Raw genomic sequence first — 21,686 nt, forward strand, 5'->3', positions numbered from 1 at the left:
CATTCTCTAATTATTATTACTAGATATTACCACCTTATTTAGGTGTTACCAGTGTAATATTACTGTAAACTAATAACCTTTTCTGGCAGCGCACTCTGTAAAAATAATAAATGACAACAAATATTTTTATGCTGCTTTAAAAGTTGTGATCAAACTTATTAAAATAAATTAAAGTCAATAAAATGACTTTACAAACTTTACAAATTAAGTGTTTAGTTTCTAATGTTTTTATTTGTGATGCTGCAGTAATCTGCAAAATGAAATTGTATGGGTGCAAAAAATCTTTCGAATATTAATAATAACATTTATTAATATTAATAATAAAAATCAAGTGAAATTAAGTAATTTTTTGTAAGTTTCCTACTGTAAATATATTAATATTTTTGGGTTAGTGTAATGAATTTTAAAAACTTAAAAGTTCAAATTTAAAGGTGGTTTTCTCACTATTTTAATTATTTTGCACGTTTAAACTCCAGATTTTCAACAGTATCCCAGTCGAATATTGTTCAGTCCTAACAAACTATACATCAATGCAAAACTTATTTATTCAGTTTTCATCTGATGCTTAAATCTCAATTAAAAAAATACTCTTATGACTGGTTTTGTGGTTCACCTATTATTAAAGTTTTTATTTAATTATTTCTGGGCGCCTGATATTTACAGATATTATTTATTTGACATTCCTAAAAAAAACTGCTCATCACAAACACTAAAACCACAGAAAGATGATATTTTAATACACAAAAACAATACATGTTTACATACATTAATACATTAAAAAAAACAACAGCTGAATGATCTGGTTAAATAAGACAAAAGCATGGCTTTAACAATGATAGTATTACCAAAACGATATAAATTATTATTATTATTATAAACCTGCTATTTTAAATTTACAATGAGAAAACGATTACAGGTAAATCCTAATGTGTGTAGTGCTTTACATTTCAATATATTTACAGTTATTAATTGCATTAAGGGACTTTTATCTCTGCTCTGTCGAATTTGTATGTTAAAAATTCAACCCTACCGTGACTTTTATTGACATTTTGCTAGTTTGAAACAATATGTTGTATAAGAAAAAACAGATACAGAAATACGCCTGTAAAATACCAGAACAAATAATGGCAGGCTATTTTAATAACACAAACTATTAAAAAAGTCAATAAGAGTCACTTTGTCCACTTTTCATCATCAAATGTTGCTGAGGGAAATATTAATGTCTCATAATGTACTGCCAATTTCCATATATTTACAGTGTATTTTGCTGTCTGTCAGATGTACAGTGTGAATACAAGAGAAAGGTGTTGATAATAGGAGGTGTGTTTTCTGCTGAAGATGAATCACCGTTTACAGGGACACACCTAAAGAACACACCTGCTCTGACAGTAACACACACACACACACACACACACGTTCATTACTGTCTCCACATCTGGTACATTCAGTTCTGACGTGAACAGTTTACCTGAGGACACAAACTGGCGTCTCCTGTCTGAGTACTCAGGGTTTAAAATAACAGTAACACAAGCTAAACTGAATAAATACACTGTAAAATAAACCTGTAAAAATTTACAGTAAAAAACGGCAGCTGTGAACTTCACCATTAAAATACGATAGAAATCTTAAAAGAGTTTTCTAAATTGTACAGTAAACTACTGTATTTGATGAATGTATAATACTGTATCAGATAAACAAAATTAACATACTATAAATCTACACTGTATAAAAAATCTGTAAAATTTACGGCGCTGTGAACTTTGCCATTTAGTAACATTAGAAATCGTAAAAGGATTTTCAAAATGTTTACAGCAAACAATGTTATTTCATTATAGTATTAAATAAAAAAAAAAACTCAGAAAAAACTCAGTAAAAAATCTCTAAGACTTACAGTAAAAAAAACAGTGGTTGCCAGTACTTTACCGTTAAAAATACGGTAAAAACTGTCAAATAAATTTTCCATATTTTATAGTAAACTACCGTATTTACTTTAGATAAACTGGATAATTTAGACAATCTGTAAATATCACAATAAAAATGCCAGCTGTGAACTTAAAATACAGTAGAAATCGCAAAAGAATTTTCTAAATTTGACAGTAAACTACCGTATTTAATTAATTTATAGTATTTTATCAGATAAACTGAATAAACACCCTGTAAAAAATATATTAACAATACAGTAAAAAAGACAGCTGTGAACTTTACCATAAAAAATACAGTAAAAAAATGTAGTAAGAACTATCTAAATATTACAGTAATCAACCGTATTTAATTAATTCATATATTTAAATCAGATAAACTAAGGAAATACAGTCAAGAGAAAATCCATCAAATTTACAGTAAAACAGTGGTTGCCAGTACTTTACCATTAAAAATACTGTAGAAAATATAAAAGAAGTTTCTAAATTTGACAGTAAACTACCGTAATTCAGTAATTTATAGTATTATATCAGATGAATTGAATAATTTTTTTACAATCTGTAAATATCATAGTAAAAATGCCAGCGGTGAACTTAAAATACAGTAGAAATCGCAAAAGAATTTTCTAAATTTGACAGTAAACTACCATATTTCATTAATTCATAGTATTTTATCAGATGAACTGAATAAACACCCTGTAAAAATATATTTAAAAAATACAGTAAAAAAGACAGCTGTGAACTTCACCATGAGAAATACAGTAGAAAATGTGATAAGAACTTTTTTACAGTAAACAGCTGTATTTCATTAATTCATAGCTTTATATCAGATAAACGGAAGAAACATGTATAGTAACTGTATGGTTATTCACCGCATGTATTATGGAAACTTAGGTTACAGATTTTTACTGTAGCATTACAATTTAGCAGAGAGAGCATTTTACAGGGTTTTTAACATTGAAAGTATGGTAAACACATCAGAAAGCATGATTAAATGGAATTAAATGGAGTAAATGGAAATCAACTAATCAATGATTAAACGGACTAACTAACTCTAATCTATATGATTAAATGGGAATGAACATTCTGTCATCCTCCACTTATTTCAAAGCTGTTTGATCTTATAGTTGAACACAACAGAAGAGTTTGAGTATTGAAAAGCAGCCCTTGAGTTCCACAGAATGTGTTGTTGTAGTTGGTTTTGTTCCTAATGCCCTGGTAAAAAATCCCCAATCTTCAACATGCCTAAACTGGTTGGCTATAACAGTTATTATAAACCATTGTGCATTATAGAAATCAGAACATGAGTTCACTGGAATTGTAATCAGGTGCTATAAAATTTACCTTTTAAAACGTCAGACAACCAATAGGATCACTGCACTGCGAACAAATACTTTTATTATTTAGAGTTTGTGTCTTGTTTACAGTCCAAATATCCTAAAGTTCTTAAATCAAGAAGCATTTCTAGACAAGCAATACAATACAGTCTTGTTTTCAGAAATAATGAGACAAAATGAAGTGAGTTTTACCTTAAAACAAGCTAAATAATCGTGAAATAAATAAAAAAAATACTTGTATATCAAATTTCAATTCAATTCAATTCAATTCAATTCAGCTTTATTTGTATAGCGCTTTTACAATGTAGATTGTGTCAAAGCAGCTTCACATAAATGGTCATAGTAACTGGAACAGTGTGGTTCAGTAACTGGAACAGTGTGGTTCAAGTTTTAGTGTTTAAGTTCAGTTCAGTTCAGTTTAGCTCAGTTCAGTGTGATTTAATCATTACTGAGAGTTCAAACACTGAAGAGCAAATTCATCGATGCGTAGCTCTACCAGTCCTGAACCATGCGAGGCAGTGGCGACAGCGGAGAGGGAAAAAAAACTTCACCTGATGGGAGTGAAGAAAAAAAACCTTGAGGGAACCAGACTCAGTTGGGCACGACCATTTTAATTTCTCCGCTGGCCAAAAGTCTTGTGCAGAACTTCATTCGCCGTGGTTTATGCTGGAAGATGGCCTCAATGAAGACTCGTCTGTCCCTGGAGCATCGCTGGAATCAGACTCATGTTCTCCACTCCCCACGACCATCAGCGCAGCAGCAGCTCAGGATATGGCCTGGTCCCGGATATGGAATCCTTGGGATCATTACGTCGCTGGTCTTGGATCCAATCAGTGACTCCGCCTAATCTGAGGACCTCGGACCCCTTGTTAAAAACAAGAATTATTTCCCTTCCCCTATTGGCAGATTATTTAGCTTGTTTTAAGGAAAAACTCACTTAAGTTTTGACTCATTATTTCTGAAAACAAGACTATATTGCATTGCTTGTCTTGCAAATGATTAATGCTTCTTGATTTAATAACTTTTAGTTATTTGGACTAGAAACAAGACAAAAATTCTAAGTAAGAAAATTACATGCAATTTTTTTTTTTGCAGTGATCAGCTAAAACCAGCATGGACATAGCCAAACCCCCTCTAAAACCAGAGTTCAACGAGCTAAAACCAGCCAACTAGCTTAGTCTATGTTGTTGTTTGTTCAGAAGTGGGGTCCTTAAGAGACACGATTCCTTGTGGTTGACTCGTTAGACACAGAAGAGAAAGCTTATCTATGGAGGGAGGACGATTTCCCATGACAACCAGCAAAAAAACAAACCAAAACAAAACTCTAGCGCCGCCTGCTGGAGAGTGCAGATGTATCCCGCAGAAGAGAAAGAGACACTGAAGGCAAGGAAAAATAAACGCCACACTCTCAGAAATCAAGGCACACGAGCTGTCACTGGGTTTGTTCCTTTTCAAAAGCTTCACATATGTACTTGAAGGGTCCATATTTGTACCTTAAATATACATATTAGTTCCTAAACATTTAAAGAGGAACACTTTTGCACTTTTTTAGCTGCTAATATGTACCCTTGATGTATTAATATGGATCTTTTAGCTTCAAATACCTTTCGGAAAGGTACCACCCCAGTGAGAGCTCGTGTACCTTTATTTCTGAGAGTGTACAGGTCATCATAAATGTCAATCCCCTGATCTATCGAGCTTTTTTCTATAGATCAGTGCCCACGTGAAATAAAAAAAATTCTATAGTAGTAAATACTAACCGCTGTGAAGTACTTGAATTAATCTGTTGTGGTGATTATACAGTTGTTACGGTAAACTTGAAGACAACTTTATGGTGGCTTGAGAATTCTACAGAAAAATCCAGCTTAAAACTAGCTTTGGCCATTTCCAGGCTGGTTTCCAGCCCTTTCCAGCCTGGTCTTAGCTGGTCAGGCTGAGAGTTGACCAGCTAAAACCAGCTTGAACAGCCTAGCCAGGCCGGGAACCCAGCCAAAATCAGCTATGTCCAGTGTAAACCAGGCTGGTCAATTTGGTTTTAGCTGGATTTAGCTGGTCATTTTCCAGTCTTACCAGCTAAGACCAGGCTGGAAATGGCTGGAAACCAGCCTGGAAATGGCCAAAACCCTTCTAAAACCAGGCTGGTCAACCAGCTAAAACCAGCCAACCAGCCTAGGCTGGTTTAAGCTAGATTTTTCAGCAGGGAAAGCCTGTTGAAAGATAGGGATAGACAAAGTATGGATAGCTGGGGGCGACGCGGTGGCGCAGTGGGTAGCACGATCGCCTCACAGCAAGAAGGTCGCTGGTTCGAGCTTCGTCTGGGTCAGTTGGTGCTTCTGTGTGGAGTTTGCATGTTCTCCCCGTGTTGGCGTGGGTTTCCTCCAGGTGCTCCGGTTTCCCCCACAGTCCAAACACATGAAGTATAGGTCAATTGGGTATGCTAAGATTGAACGCAGTGTATGCATGTGAATGATTGTGTATGGATGTTTCCCAGTGATGGGTTGCAGCTGGAAGGACATCAGCTGCGCAATATCATGTGCTGGATGAGTTGGAGGTTCATTCCGTTGTGCAACCCCAGATTAATAAAGGCACTAAGCCGAAAATAAAATAAATAAATGAATGGATAGATGGAGAAAACGTATAGATAGATAGAGGAGTTGTAAATGAGTGGTGAATACTATAACACAACTCATTTTAAAGCCTAAGAGAGATTACTAGTAATCTTATACTAGTAGATTACTAATAAATAGTATTTAGGCTGCTATAAATTATTATAGTATTTGTTTTTCATGTAGGTGATTCTAACACATTCGGTCTTTAATGCCGTCCGTCATCCTCCATTGACAACAATGTTCCAGAAAATAAACCAAAAACACTGTGCTTCAGGAGGAATAATGAGTGGTTCAGTGGTCAGCACTGTCACCTCACTGCAAGAAGCTCGCTGATTTGAGTCCCGGCTGGACCAGGAGCTTGCCCTAATGAATAAAGGGATTAAGCTAAAGGAAAATGAATGAATGATAGAATGATTAATGTTTTAGGTGGACTAACCCTTTAATAAAGCAGCCTTATTCGCACAGGCTCTTTGTCACCACTAGATGGCAGCACAATACATACAAACTCCCTATATGAGTCTGCTCTTTGTGTCTGTTTTGCTGCTGTGAGTGACGTCATAAACCTGGCAGAAAGCAAACTGTTGCTGCATCCCAATTCACACACTATCCATCCTAAATAGTGATCAAAAACAGAATGAGTGTGTCCCAAACTGCAGTATAAGAATGTAAATTGGAACGTGGCATGTGTTTATTATTTTCCCAGTCCTTACTTCAGTGGTCTGTCTGTCTGTTTGTCTGTCTGCCTGCCTGATCTGATCTATATCCATCCATCCATCCATCCATCCATCCATCCATCCATCCATCTATTATATATATATATATATATATATATATATATATATATATATATATATATATATATATATATATATATATATATATATGGCCTCACAGCAAGAAGGTTGCTGGTTCAAGTCTTGGCTGGGTCAGTCGGCAATTCTGTGTGGAGTTTGCATGTTCTCCCCCTCACAGTCCAAACACATGCGCTATAGGGGAACTGATCAACTAAATTGGCCGTAGTATATGAGTGTGTGTGTGTGAATGAGTGTGCATGGGTGTTTCCCAGTAATGGGTTGCAGCTGGAAGGGCATCCACTGTGTAAAACATATGCTGGAATAGTTGGAGGTTCATTCCGCTGTGGTGACCCCTAAAGGACTAAGCCGGTGGGAAATGAATAAATGAGCAGCCTAGCTTTACAGTAAACAGTTGGGTAATTTCAGACTTCTGTCTTTTTCTACATCATGTATGATTTGAGTGCAGACTGGAATGACGGTAAGTGTTGTGTCTGGTCAGATTAATAAGAGATTTCAGCACTCCAGAATGTTTCTTATTGGGTCACAGCACAGCATGTACACGTCTAGTTCCCTTTCAAGGCGGTGTGAACTAACTAGATATTAAAACCAACTTCTTTTCCCTATTGTGACATATACAGTTGAAGTCAGAATTATTCGCCCTCCTTTATATTTTCCCCCAATTTCTGTTTAATAGAAAGAAGATTTCTTCAACACGTTTCTAAGCATAATAGTTTTAATAACTGATTTATTTTATTTTTGTTGTGATGACAGCACATAGTCTAGATATTCTTCAAGACACTAGTATTTAGCTTAAAGTGACATTTAAAGGCTTCACTAGGGTAATTAGGGTAAAATTAGGGTAATTAGTCATTGTATATCAGTGGTTTGTTCTGGAGACCATCCAAAACTAATATTGCTGAAGGGGGCTAATAATATTGAGCTTAAAATGGCTTTAAAACAATTTAAAACTGCTTTTATTCTAGCCGAAATAAAACAAATTAGACTTTCTCCAGAAGAAAAAATATTATCAGACATACTGTGAACATTTCCTGAATCTGTTCAACATCATTTGGGGAATATTATAAATAAATGAAAATCACTGGAGGGCAAATACTCTGACTTCAGCTGTATTTGATTCTCCCTGTGCAATACAACAGAAAGCTGAATTTGTAAACGGCACATGTATTTGTGAACAGGTATAAAACACACATCAGCTCCAGACTGACATGTTCAGGGGAAAGCACACGTCTTGCAGAATGACCCATGCAGTGTGCAGAAACACACACACACACACACACACACACACACACACACACGCACACACTCATATATAACATAAGATGTGGGTGTAACGTGTAGAGCTCTATTGAACAGAAACTGAGCAGATATTCAGTGTAAAATGAGTGACGAACACTTCATTTCACACAGAAGTCACTCATTCATACACTCATTCCACTGTTCTTGGTAACACTCGCTGAGTAATAACACAAACACAGACATTTGATAACCCGCACTTCACCGCTTTATCAAGGCTATGCTGTGAGTCCTGAGTCTTACTGCATTGTTGGAGAGAGGATTGTTTGTGATGCTGGGATATTTTTGCCACTAGTCAAATGTGCATTTAGTCATTTAAAAGATGCTTGAGGAGGCAAAGAGCGATTCAACAAGAAGAGGCAATACACACAGCAAGTGCTAATTATACAAAGAAACTGTTAGTGCACAGAGAATTAATTCCTAGAGTTTATTTTGGGGGGGTTTAGAGAGAGAGGAGTGTTTCTACAGGTGGTCTGTCACGCCCACTCACCTGCGTGAGGCACACTCAGGCACTCAGATATACACTGTAAACCCTAATCTTAAACAATTAAGTAAAGTTGACAGAGCATAACTTAAAATTTTGCAGTTTGGTCCTATCACTTAAAAATATGAGTTAATTTAACTCATGTACCATGAAAATTCATAAACTTAAGATTTCAAGTGTAGTGAACTCAAAATCATAATTAATTAGCTCAGCCAGGTTCACCCAGAGAAAACCCACGCGAATGCAGGGAGAACATGCAAACTCCACACAGAAATGGCAACTGACCCAGCCAAGGCTCAAACCAACGACCTTCTTGCTGCGGGGCGATCATGCTACCCACTGTGCCACTGCATCAACCTATAATAATAATATAATTATTAATATTAATATAAGTGCTGTTTAGCAGAGCAAGATAATTATTTCGTAGTATTTAATAATAATAATTTAATAATAATAATAATAATAATAATAATAATAATAACAATCATAATATAATATAATAATAATAATATAATAATAATAATAATAATAATAATAATAATAATAAGATAATAAAATAATAATATAATAATAATAATGATAACAATATGAACTATAATAATAATAATAAAATAATAAGATAATAATAATAATAACAATAATAATATAATATAATAATAATAATAATAATAAAAACAATAATAAGATAATAATAATAATAATAAGAAGAAGAAGATAATAATATAATAATAATAATAATAACAATAATAAGATAATAAAATAAGAATATTAATATAATAATAATAATAAGATAATAAAATAATAATAATATAATAATAAAAATAATATGAAATATAATAATAATAAGAATAAGATAATAAGATAATAATAATAATAATATTAATAATAACAATAATAATAATAATATATTCATGTTATTTTTTATCATTTATAATAATAGGTTTGGTTTTGTCTTTAACTGTATATCAGTGTTTTTCTTTTTTAATACATGTTTTTATATGTGCAAATTCCAGCATTTAACCCTTCACTGCAGCAGGTGTTGATGATAAGATGCTCCAATCCATCAGTGTGATTGAATTACTTATTAGAAAAAGTCCTATATAGAATGATCATTAATGACTCATTGGGTCTCATTTCTTGTAACACACATCCATTCTTTACATCCGTCGACTGCGAGTATAGCCTACAGTACATCACACGCGCGTACTTTGCAAAGCTGGGACTTCCATAGTGATAATGTTTCCATACTTGATCTGACTAGCTATATGTGTATGGGTGTGGCAAAAACACGCGTCGCGCTCTACGTCACCGAGCCTGGGCGTAACGTAAGCGTAGAAACGCCACTCTGCGCCTCTGAAAGGAAAGTACCTTATGGAAATCCCCTACTGGCTTTTATGTACAGCTAACAATCGGGCTGGTTTGACTAGAGAGCGTGTTGTGGAGGCGAGCAGAGAAATCCAGCGGCTCTCCGAAAGCGCCATGGACAATTAAAGTGGACTGAGTGAAGTAGCAGCGGAGCCAGAGCATCTTATGGGCTTTGTTGGCGGATACCGACATATTGAACAGGTAAGAGTTGAGCGATCCGTCGCTTATAATCGCGTCCAGACCAGCGTTTCTCCTCATTGTCTGAAAGCCCGAGCGCCAGACTGTCGGATCTGACAGCCATTGTTCGCGGAGACGTCACTTTACGCGCGATTAAGACATCTAAAGCGGCGAAAACGTTCTATTGTTGCCATGGGGACAAATCGCTTCCTTTCGAACGATACATTGTTGCATTGTCTGCGCGCGTACTGTCAGGCCAATTACGTAATTCGAGCGTCAGCAAGTGATGTTGGAAGATTTCGCGTCGCTCTCCATTGTTTGTGCTTTGTGTTCAATAAAGCCGAGGAGAAAGGGGTTCAGGGGGGACCATTGGTGGCGTTCTGGCGGGATAAGTTGTCCCTAAAGAACCCCACACAAATAAACGGCGCCCTTGCTAGTCAAATGGCGTTTTCTGAACACACACACACACACACACATACACACACACACACACACACACACACACATCTATCGAGATTTATTCACTGTTATGTGGGAAATTCATAAAAATTTTGACCTTAAAGGGCCTACGAGGAGTACGTCATCAGGGTCTTTTTTTCTAGTGTGTGTGTGTGTGTGTGTGTGTGTGTGTGTGTTTTGTGGTGGTGGTTCATTTGTAGCACATGGTTGAGCAATCCTGACAATGGTGTTTCTGTCTTCTTCTTCTTCTGGCAGAGATAGATTGGTTATCCGGAACGCCATGTCTCAGGGCCAGAACTTCCTGCCCAAGTTCCTATTCGTCAGCAATCTCCTGAAGGCGGTCAAAATCAGAGAGCGGGTGCCCAATGATGTGGTCAAACCCTCGGCAGGCGGCAGCCTGATCCATCACCTGCGGAGCATGCACCGTTACACACTGGAGATGATCCGAATGAGCCAGTTTCCGCAGGCCTTCAGAGAGGTCATCCAGGCGGCCATCTTGGACAGGGCAATGCAGAGCTCGCTGGAACAGGAGAAGAGGCTGAACTGGTGCCGTGAGGTCAAGAAGCTGGTGCCGCTCAGAACCAACGGTAACAGCGGGCTTAATTTCTTTAGCTCTGGCTTTCTGACAATTCTTCCACATAACCCAAGACAAATGGGCTAAACCAAGATGACTGGGCTGATATATGCTGTATGAATGCCCGGTCACTCACTCTAGATAGTAGGCAATGTACAGTATTCAGATTCATATTGTTAGGCTCTTAGTGTAGGGGTGATTAAACATCATCCAGGATAATTCATCAACTACTCTTTGGTCTCAGTAATAATATTTAAACCTAAACTCGTCGTTTCACAGGTAAAAAAATAAAAAAAATGTATCTATTTACATCATTTTGTAAAAAAACAAACAGCACATATTGGAGAAACGCATCGGTTTCCTGGTATTTTTGTTATTTTTATTTATATTTCATCAAATTATTTTTAAAAAGTTTATTTAGAAATGGTAATACTGAGATTCAATTATTGGCAAACGCATTAAAGCATGAATAATAAATTCCCCAAAATTAAAAGCGATTATTCAAAACAAATGACTTGAATTAAATAAATTTGCCTGTATATATGCCATCACTTACATTATATGTAAGTATACCTTTATTACCAAGTAATATTGCCTGTAATATTGAATCGTAAAGTGTTTAATAATAATCATTTTAATTCCGATAATAATAACAATAGTAGCGTGTTCCCCTTTGCATTCAATTGATAAACCATAGAGCTTTTATTCTGGCGGAAAACCCCAGGGAACTTTTCATCTTAAATGTTTCTCTCGTTGACAACAGTAGAGATTTATTGACCAAACGTACATATTTAGGAAAATGTTTGGCTCATTTCTCAATTTTAAAAGCATCCGGAGCACCCGGAGGAAACCCACGTGAACGCAGGGAGAACATGCAAACTCCACACAGAAACGCCAACTGAGCCGAGACTCGACCCAGTGACCTTCTTGCTGTGAGGCGACAGCACTTCCTACTGCGCCACTGCATCACCATGTTTATCATTATTGTTATATTATTATTATTATTATTATCATTATTATTATTATTATTATTATTATTATTTTTAGCATCATCATTATTATTATGTGTTAATGTTTCAAGCTCTCATTGGTTATCAGAAATTCCATTATTATTATTATTATTATATGTTTATTAATTTTCTACATCATAATTCTAGAAACTGTTTAAGTCTTTAAAACAAACTCGAATTGTTCGATCACTTCACACTTTTTTGCTTCGTTTATTCTTAAATATTATTGGTTTATTTTTTAAAATCATTTTTACATGCATCTCTGTCAGGATTCGAACAACCATTTCAGTCTTCAAAGCAAACTCAAATAGTTTGACCACTTAACAAATTTAGTTTGTTTTTAATTATTAATTTTAAAATGCAAACAAATATTTTTATGTGGTAAATTAAAACTAAATAAATTTTGTTTTTATTGGCTTCAGCTTTAGTCTTTAAATCTAACTCAAATTGTTTGACTACTTAAATTTTGTTAGATTGTTTTTAATTATCATTTGTGTATTTTTAAAATTATTTTATGTACTAAATTTAATAATAATAATAATAATGTTTTTGTTTGGTTATTTCTATTTGAATTCTAGAAACTCTTTCCGCCTTTAAAACACACTCAATTTGTTAAACCACTTCACTTTTTGATTGTTTCTTTGTTTTTAGTTATTATTATTTATTATTATTTTCATATACTAAATTAATGCTGTTTTCATTTGACTAGTTCTATCAGACTCCACTACTTCAGGTTTTTTGTTTGTTTGAATGATCATCACCATCATCATTGTTATTATTGTTTTAATATTAACTTTTTTAATCTCCTTAATTAGCAGCATAGAAATGCTATCAGACTTTTAAAAGCTCTTATAGTTTAGCCACTTTAGTGTGTTTTTGGCACAGACAGCAGACGGGAAAATCCTGCACTGTCTGTCACACTGATGTTTTTCCCCGATAATTCTCGAGCTGAATTTGATTCGAGGGGCCGTTCTGTGTGTGATTCGGGCCCCACGTTAGCGCTGTATGACTCTTGATGCTCTCTGGCTGACTCTGGATCAGCTCTTCTCTTATGAGTAATGCTAAAGGGAAACTTCTCTGTACTTGCCATTGTTGCTCCACTGTACAGTCATTAGTTACTGTAACTGAAGTGAGGTAAACACAGCCCATACAAGCCAGTGTTATTCGGTGGATTATCTGATGGCTCACGCTTTACAATAAGGCTTCATTAGTTGATGTATTTATTTACTAACATGAACTAAGTACTTGTACAGCATTTATTAATGATAGTTCAACATTTATGTATTATTATCATCCCAATTTACGCTTGTTAATGCACCATGAGTTAACATGAACAAGTACTGTAATAAACGTATTGCTCTTTGTTTGTTCATGTTAGTAAATGCATCGACTCACATTAAACAGTGTGCTGAAGTATTGACTTGTACGTCTTAAATCATTTCAAATAGGTCTTCATTTGTCTATAGAAAGCTCCCCGAACAGGTCAACACCTGAATACAGCACACAGTCACCTAAAACACACCTCAATTTAACAATATGGTTTCTCACAACATTCTCCATGTTCAGTTCTCCATGTTTTTATTGACTATATGTGGTAAAGAAGGTCGCTGGTTCGATCCTCGGCTGGGTCAGTTGAAGTTTCAGTGTGGAGTTTGCATGTTCTCCCTGTGTTGGCGTGGGTTTCCCCCACAGTCCAAACACATGCGCTATATTGGAATAGATCAACTAATTTGACCGTAGTGTATGAGTGAGTGCGTGAATGTGAGAGTGTATGGGTGTTTCCCAGCACTGGAAGGGCATCTGCTGCATAAAACATATGCTGGAATAGTTGGCGGTTCGTTCCGCTGTGGCGACCTCTGAAATAGAGACTAAGCCGAAGGAAAATGAATGAATGAATGGTCTTTTTAAGTGTTCATTCTGACTTGGCGAAACCTGCAGAAACCCTGATTAACTTATACAAGCTTATGGTTAAGTGTTTGCGTATTTGGTCTTGTTCTTTTTTTGTTTTTGAAAAACTGAAAAGTACAGACATGATTTTATTCATTCATTTATTAATTCATAATTTTTTTCAGTCTGGAACTTTGTCTTAAAATAATGCTTTTAACGTTGTGTTTGGTTATTTGATGTAGCATTATGCAGTATAAAAATAAATGCAGGGTTTCACACAACTCCTTCATGTTGTCCTAACACAAATCAATTAAGTTAACTTAATCGGGTTTTACCAATCTAAGTGGATTGAACATTAAACAATTATGTTGTCCCCAAAAAAGCTAAAGAAATGTGCTTTTTCCAACTCATTTTAAATGCAAAGTAGCAAAAGTCATTTTTTGCGTGCGTCTTGTTCTTGTGTTCTGGTCATTTTTGGCTTCTAGAGAGCTAGTTAGTACAGATTTTATGTATTTATTCTTTTTTTTCTAAGGGAAACAGGAATTTCCTGTATTAAATCATGTGTGAATACCTACAGTTGAAGTCAGAATTCTTCGCCCCCCTTTGAATTTTTTTTCTCTTTTTTAAATATTTCCCAAGGAATTTTTCACAGTATGTCTAATAATATTTATTCTTCTGGAGAAAGTCGTATTAGTTTTATTCTGGCTAGAATAAAAGCAGTTCTTAATTTTTAAAAAAACATTTTAAGGACAATTTTTTTTCTTCTGTTTTTCTACAGAACAAACCATCGTTATACAATAACTTGCCTAATTACCTTAACCTGCCTAGTTAACCTAATTAACCTAGTGAAGCCTTTAAATGTCTCTAAGCTGTATAGAAGTGTCTGGAAAAATATCTAGTCTAATATTATTTACTGTCATCATGACAAAGATAAAATAAATCAGTTATTAGAGATGAGTTATTAACACTATTATGATTAGAAATGTGCTGAAGAAATCTGCTCTCTGTTAAAAAGAAAACAGGGGAAAAAATAGATTGTGTGCTGGATTGTACAGATTATTTTTTATTTAATTTAATTTATTTTATTACACTGTAAAAACAAACCACAATTTTACGGTTAATTTCCGGCATTTATTTTAAGGTAAAAAAAAATTGCAGAAATTTACCAGAAATTAACAGTTTAAGGAAATCTCTGTAAATTAATATCTGTTACTTTACCTTTATATTTCTGTAATTTAACAGCCATTATTTGAGGTTTTCTTTCCGGCACCCCAGCGTAGTAGACAGTGTAGTTTAAAAGTGAAATGGGAATTTCCTGTTTTAAATCACATGTGAGTATGGAGGTGTTGTGTTAAAGTTATTTTTAACGTTGTGTTGATTTATCTGATGTAGCGTTGTGTCTGTTTATTGTTTTCTTGTCATGTTTGTTTTAGTGAACTGGACTGGATAGTAGTAGAGGTCTTAGTTTATTTTTTTCAAAGGGAAACAGGAATGTCCTGTATTCAGTCACGTGTGATTATGTGTTAGTCTGGAATGTTGTGTTTAGATACATTTTTTTAAACACTCTGTTTATTAATAGACATTCTGATCATTTGATGTCTTGTTTCTGTGTTCTGATCATTTTATTTGTTTATAGAGAACTGGATAGTTCATTCAGTTTTTTTTTTTTCAAAATGACACAGGAATGTTTGTGTTTATTTCATTAGCATTGTGTCTTGTTCTTGTCATTGTTTTTAGAGAACTGGATAGTACAGATTTTATATTTGTCTAAAAGTGAAATGGGAATTTCCTGGTCTAAATCACACGCTTACATCAGTGTTAGTCTGGAACTTTGTGCTAAATCATTTCCTCTTTACATTGTGTTTGATGATTTGATGTGCAGTTGTGTCTTGCTTTTGTGTTCGTGTCATTGATGTTTAGTTTTTAGAGAACCAATAGGATTGTTTTGTGAGTGTGAAATGGGGATTTCCTGATTTAAATCAAGCATGATCATGTAGGTGTTAGTCTGTAATGTTGTGTTGAAGTTATTTTAACCTTGTGTTGGATTTATCTGATGTAGCGTTGTGTCTTTTGTTGTGTCCTTGTCACTTGTGATTTGAGAGAACTGGATTGGTTAGTAGAGTTCTTGTTTTGTTTTTGTTTGTGAAAGGGAAACGGGAATGTCCTGTTTTAAATCACGTCTGATTATGTAAGTGTTCGCCTGGAATGTTGTGTTCATATACATTTTTTAGCGTTGTGTTTGATTATTTGATGTAGCTTAGTGTTTTGTTACTGTGTGTTCCTGTCAGTTTTTGCTTTTAGACAACTGGACAGTAGATTTAAGGAATTTCCTGGTCTAAATCAGGTGCTTACATCAGCATCGGTCTGAAACTGTGTTTAAATCATTTGTTTTAACACCGTGTCCGAGGGGCGGCATAGTGGCTCAGTGGTTAGCACTGTGGCCTCACAGCAAGAAGGTTGCTGGTTCGAGCCTCGGCTGGGTTAGTTGGCGTTTCTATGTGGAGTTTGCACATTCTCCCTGTGTTGGTGTGGGTTTCCTCTGGGTGCTCCGGTTTCCCCCACAGTCCAAACACATGTGCTATAGGGGAATTGATGAACTACATTGGCTGTAGTGAATGAGTGCGTGTGTGTGTGTGTGTGTATGGGTGTTTCCTAGTACTGGGTTGTATCTAGGAAGGCATCTGCTGCGTAAAACATATCCTGGAATAGCTGGCGGTTCATTCCACTGTGGTGACCCCTGATAAATCAGAGAGTTTCGGCTATAATGAAAGTAGTTTTTAAGCAGAAGTGAATGAATTGAATGGCTTAATCTGGATAGATGTCATATGTTTAGATGGACTGAGATGATCAAATCTATTTCCTTGCAGTGCCTCTGCTAAAAATTAATTCATTCATTCAATTCTCTTGTCGGCTTAGTCCCTTTATTAATCCGTGGTCGCCACAGCGGAATGAACCGCCAACTTATCCAGCTAGTTTTTACGCAGCGGATGCCCTTCCAGCCGCAAGCCATTGCTTAAATTATGATAGAAAAATTAATGAATGAATGAAACTGTAATTTCTTGTTTTAAATCACTTGTGTTTACCTCAGCATAAGTCTGGAACAATAATTTTCCGAGCAGGAAGAGGTATGAGCGCCATCTATTACAGATGTAACGTTTATTGAACGTTACACTTTATATTAAATTCATCTTTATTCATTCATTCATTCCTTTTCTTGTCGGCTTTGTCCTTTTATTAATCCGGGGTCGCCACAGCGGAATGAACCGCCAACTTATCCAGCAAGTTTTTACGCAGCGGATGCTCTTCCAGCCACAGCCCATCTCTGGGAAATAAATTCATCTTTATATATAGATATATTATGTGATAATGATATTTATGTACAGTTGAAATCAGAATTATTCGCCCTCCTGTGCATTCCCCCCTCAGCCCAAATATTCCCCACATGATGTTGAACAGATTCAGGAGTTGTTCACAGTGTTTCCTCTAATATTTGTTCTTCTGGAGAAAGTCTGATTTGTTTTATTTCGGCTAGAATAAAAGCAGTTTTTAATAATTTTAAAGCCATTTTAAGGTCAATATTATTCGCCCCTTTTAGCAATATTAGTGTTGAATTGTCTCCTGAACAAACCACTGATATACAATGACTTGCCTAATTACTCAAAGCAGCGACCTGAAAGGTGCGGTTGTAAAACAGATGTAGACTGAATCCACATTGTGTGTTTGTTCATTTCTCTGTTCTTCGTTGTTTTGGAGAAGTGACTTTGAAACTGTGACTTCCCAAGTGACAAGTTTCTCATCACTTATGGTCAAGCACTCAAATATAGTCTTATGAAAATGATAGTTCTGTAAACCTCTATGACAGTAAGTAATACTGTAATAGGTGTTGATGTTTAAAGAGGAGCTATTATGCAGAAATCACTTTTATAAGGGGTTTAAGCACAGTTGTGTGTCAGCAGTGTGTGAATATCTCCAGCCTCTAATGGTCAGCATTGATTCATTGTATTGTTTGTAATCAGACTTGATGAATGAATCACTTTGATTGACATTCTTCCTTTGTATAAGTCATCAGAGGGGGAAAGCCCCGCCCACTAGTGCCCATCTCTCCATCTCATTTGCATAAACAGCAGCCCTGAGTGAGAAGCAGCCGTCTGTCCATTAGCCATTAGAGCTGCTGAAGATAATGTCAGCATAGACTAATGCCCCATTCACACGGAGCTTCAGCGTCAACGCTTGACTGAAGGCGTGTCTGAAGTTGGGGCTGACGCGATCATCATAGCAGCGTCAGCCAATGAAATTCAGTCAGAAATAGGCCACTGTCTAGCTGGTGTATTTGCATACAGCTATCTGGTTGGCTGACGCTTCCGTCGGCGCTTGAAAAGTTGAGCTAGTCCCAACTTCTGCAGCAAGCAACGACATTGAAGCGGCGCCGACGGATCCACAATGCAGTTCGGCAACGCCTGACGTCACCCATTCAAAGTGAATAGGAAGCGTTGACGCTGACGCCCCGTGTGAATGGGGCGTAAGGATTACAGATGTGCAGTTTTAGATGAAGCACAAATATGCATTCTGACACAATTCTGTTCACATTTCTACACCGATGACCTCAGCCCTGTTTTCAATCTGCCACTATGCTAATGCATAGGCATTTTTAGCTCCGCCCTCTTCTGAAAAGAGCACAATCTCATTTGAATTTAAAGCGGCAGTCACCAAAACACCACACAATTAGGATCAAAGCCTGAAAGGGTCAGTTTCAGAGAGTTAGAAAACATGTGCTATTTTGAGCTGAAACCTTTCTCGTCTTTTATAAAGGGGCATAATAAGTCCCCTTTAAAAGCTCTTTGTGGTCAAATGCATTTAAAATGTTCAGTTTTTCCAATGCAGATTACTGAAAACAACAGTTTTATGATTGGTCTTGGTGATTTATGATTAAATTTAGGGCCTTCATTATCCAGATCTTCTCCTCAATCTGCATATCCGGTTGTTATGTGGCCCTGATTCAGATTCATTTATGTAAATAAGAGTGTGGTTTACAGGCGTTGCTTTCTTTACCTCAGGTTCAAGGGTGGAAACTCTTGTGTAACAACAACAAAATAACCAAACGCATGACTTTATGCACTCTACAAGCAGTTTCCATAAATAATAGTTCAACCAGAACCCACTTAAAGCCTCCCTCTGCTTATAGGAACATCTCGAGGCGCGGGTGTTAACCCAAGTTTTTTTAATACATTTACACCAACTCAACTTATAATTCAGTGTACACCGTTCACCCTTTGGGTCAAAAATGAGACGAAACCTCTAAAATAAGAGCAGAGCCATTTCATTTCAATCCTCAAATCTGAAACAAGCTCATCTTCATCACAATCTGTGTGAGTGTTGGGGTTTTCCCTCATCAGTGTGTGTACTTCAGCAGTGTTCACTCACTACACTATAAGGATAAAAGCACACACAGAAATGTTAAAGGTGTTTATTAAAAAGGTATTCATATTACAGCTGCAGATTTTTATTCAGGGGGTCCATGGTGTCTTAAAAAGTATTAAAAGTTGATAAACCAATTAATTAAGGCCCTTAAAAGGTATAAAAAGGTCTTAATCGCATTTTGATGAGTTCTTAAATTTTGTTCAAGCCTTGTCCAAAGACTCCAAAAAAGCATAAATATAGCATAATAAATATATATATATATATACTATATTTTCCTCCTAATATTAGCAACGGCAATGTCACGTGATTTGCGACAAACGCGGGAAAGTGATGTGATGCTCTCCACATGTAGCGAAACAGACGGGAAAATGTAAGTTTGCGTACTCCTTGTTGGAGAAAGACGAGTTTCTCAGTGGCTGAAAAGTGGCTGAAGCTTGTCGCTGAAAACAACCACGTAATTTATTCTTTCAAGCTTTGCCATTCATTTATTTAACTACAACTGTTTATTAAATTAAAGGTTTGATACTGATTAGAACTTGAAGTGGTGATGAGGTCTTCAAATATTCTGAAAAGGTCTTTAAAAAGGTTTTGAAATTACCTTTAGATTTCCTGCATATACAGTTATTGTGCATGTGTTCGTGTTCGTGTGAGTGCTTCTGTGGTGTAAAAATGGTTTTATATAGCTGGAGGGACAAAATTTCCCCAGTTTACCCTTAATGTGTAAATGACAATAGAAAATTTTATATATTTTTGGTGACACTTTACAATAAGGTTGTATTAGTAATGCATTTAATAACACGAACAAACAATGAACAACACATTTATTTGTTCGTGCAAGTTAATGTAAATACAGTTGTTCATTATTAGTTCACATGGTGCATCAACTAATGTTTATTTATTTATTTATCAGATTAGGATGATAGTTAACAAACAAAAGTGACAGAGAAAAAAACAGTACAAATAGAGAGAAAAAAAAAAAAATATATATATATACTGTTGAAGTCAGAATTATTCGCCCCTCTTTGATTTTTTTTCTTTTTTTTAATATTTCCCAAATGATGTTTAACAGAGCAAGGAAATTTTCACAGTATGTCTGATAATATTTTTTTTTTCTGGAGAAAGTCTTATTTGTTTTATTTCGGCTAGAATAAAAGCAGTTTTTAATTTTTTAAACACCATTTTAAGGTCAATATTATTAGCCCCTTTAAGCTAAAGTGCGATAGTCTACAGAACAAACCATCATTATACAATGACTTGCCTAATTACCCTAACCTGCCTAGTTAACCTACCGTAATTAACTTAGTGAAGCCTTTAAATGTCAATTTAAGCTGCATAGAAGTGTCTTGAAAAATGTCTACTATTATGTGCTGTCATCATGACAAAGAGAAAATAAATCAGCTATTAGAGATGAGTTATTAAAACTATTATGATTAGAAATGTGTAAATAAATCTGCTCTCCGTTAAACAGAAATTAAGAAAAAAAACAGAATAATTTTGACTGTCGTTTTTTCTGTAGTTCAAACAAAGCCAAATAAATGTATTTAGGAAAAAATAAAATAAAGTACTGCCATTGGGGAAGCCATAAAGAGCTCCGTTTTTCACTTATCAAGTCATTTAAAGCAGTGTCCATTAGCCATTTTAAATGGTCAACTACTTAAATGTCACTGTTGTTGGTGAATGTTACGTGTGGTCTTTTTCTGTTGTATGTCATAGGTCTCAAACTGGATTCCTGGAGGGCCGCAGCTCTGCACAGTTTTGCTCCAACCCTAATCAAACACAGCTGATCAACCAATCAAGCTGTTCAAGACTGCTGTGGACTGTTAAGCAGGTGTGAGCTGGAGCTGGTTGGAGCTAAACTATGCAGAGCTGCGGCTCTCCAGGAATTGAGTTTGAGACCATCGTTATATGTGTACAAGACTTTCTTACTTGGATGTTTTCAAGTCCAAATATCTAAAAATTGTTAATATAAGAAGCATTTTATAGACGAGCAAAAAGCAGAAAGGATTTTTAAGAAATAATGAGTTAAAATGAAGTGAGTTTTTCCTTAAAACAAGCAATATAATCTTGTTTTTCCCTTTTTTTCCGACTAAAGATTATTTAGCTTCCCGTATTGGCAGATTATTTTGCTTGTTTTAAATAAAAACTCACTTAATGTTGACTCATTTCTTCTGAAAACAAGACTATATTTTGTGCTTGTCTTGAAAATGCTTCTTGATCTAAGAGTTTTTAGATATTCAGACTAGAAACAAGAACTCTTAAGTAAGACAAGCATTGCAGTGTATTGCTGCTTCAGTTAAAGACAAATGGCTTGAAAAGTCAAGTCAAGAGGGTTAAAATAC

General features: G+C 35.5%; 2 protein-coding genes across 2 annotated transcripts in view; both read left to right on the forward strand.

The window, feature by feature from the left end:
- Nucleotides 1-21,686, forward strand: part of nrxn1b (neurexin 1b) — a 799,620-nt gene that overhangs the window by 452,192 nt on the left and 325,742 nt on the right. The window lies entirely within an intron of this gene.
- tnfaip3 (tumor necrosis factor, alpha-induced protein 3) overlaps nt 9,842-21,686 on the forward strand; it is a 28,038-nt gene continuing 16,193 nt past the window's right edge. The window contains exons 1-2 of the mRNA XM_687830.8: nt 9,842-10,023; nt 10,714-11,045. Coding sequence (XP_692922.3) covers nt 10,739-11,045 — 307 coding nt within the window. The 5' untranslated portion in view covers nt 9,842-10,023; nt 10,714-10,738. The remainder of the gene's footprint in view (nt 10,024-10,713; nt 11,046-21,686) is intronic.

Source organism: Danio rerio, chromosome 13, assembly GCF_049306965.1.
Source record: "Danio rerio strain Tuebingen ecotype United States chromosome 13, GRCz12tu, whole genome shotgun sequence".
Lineage (NCBI taxonomy): Eukaryota > Metazoa > Chordata > Actinopteri > Cypriniformes > Danionidae > Danio > Danio rerio.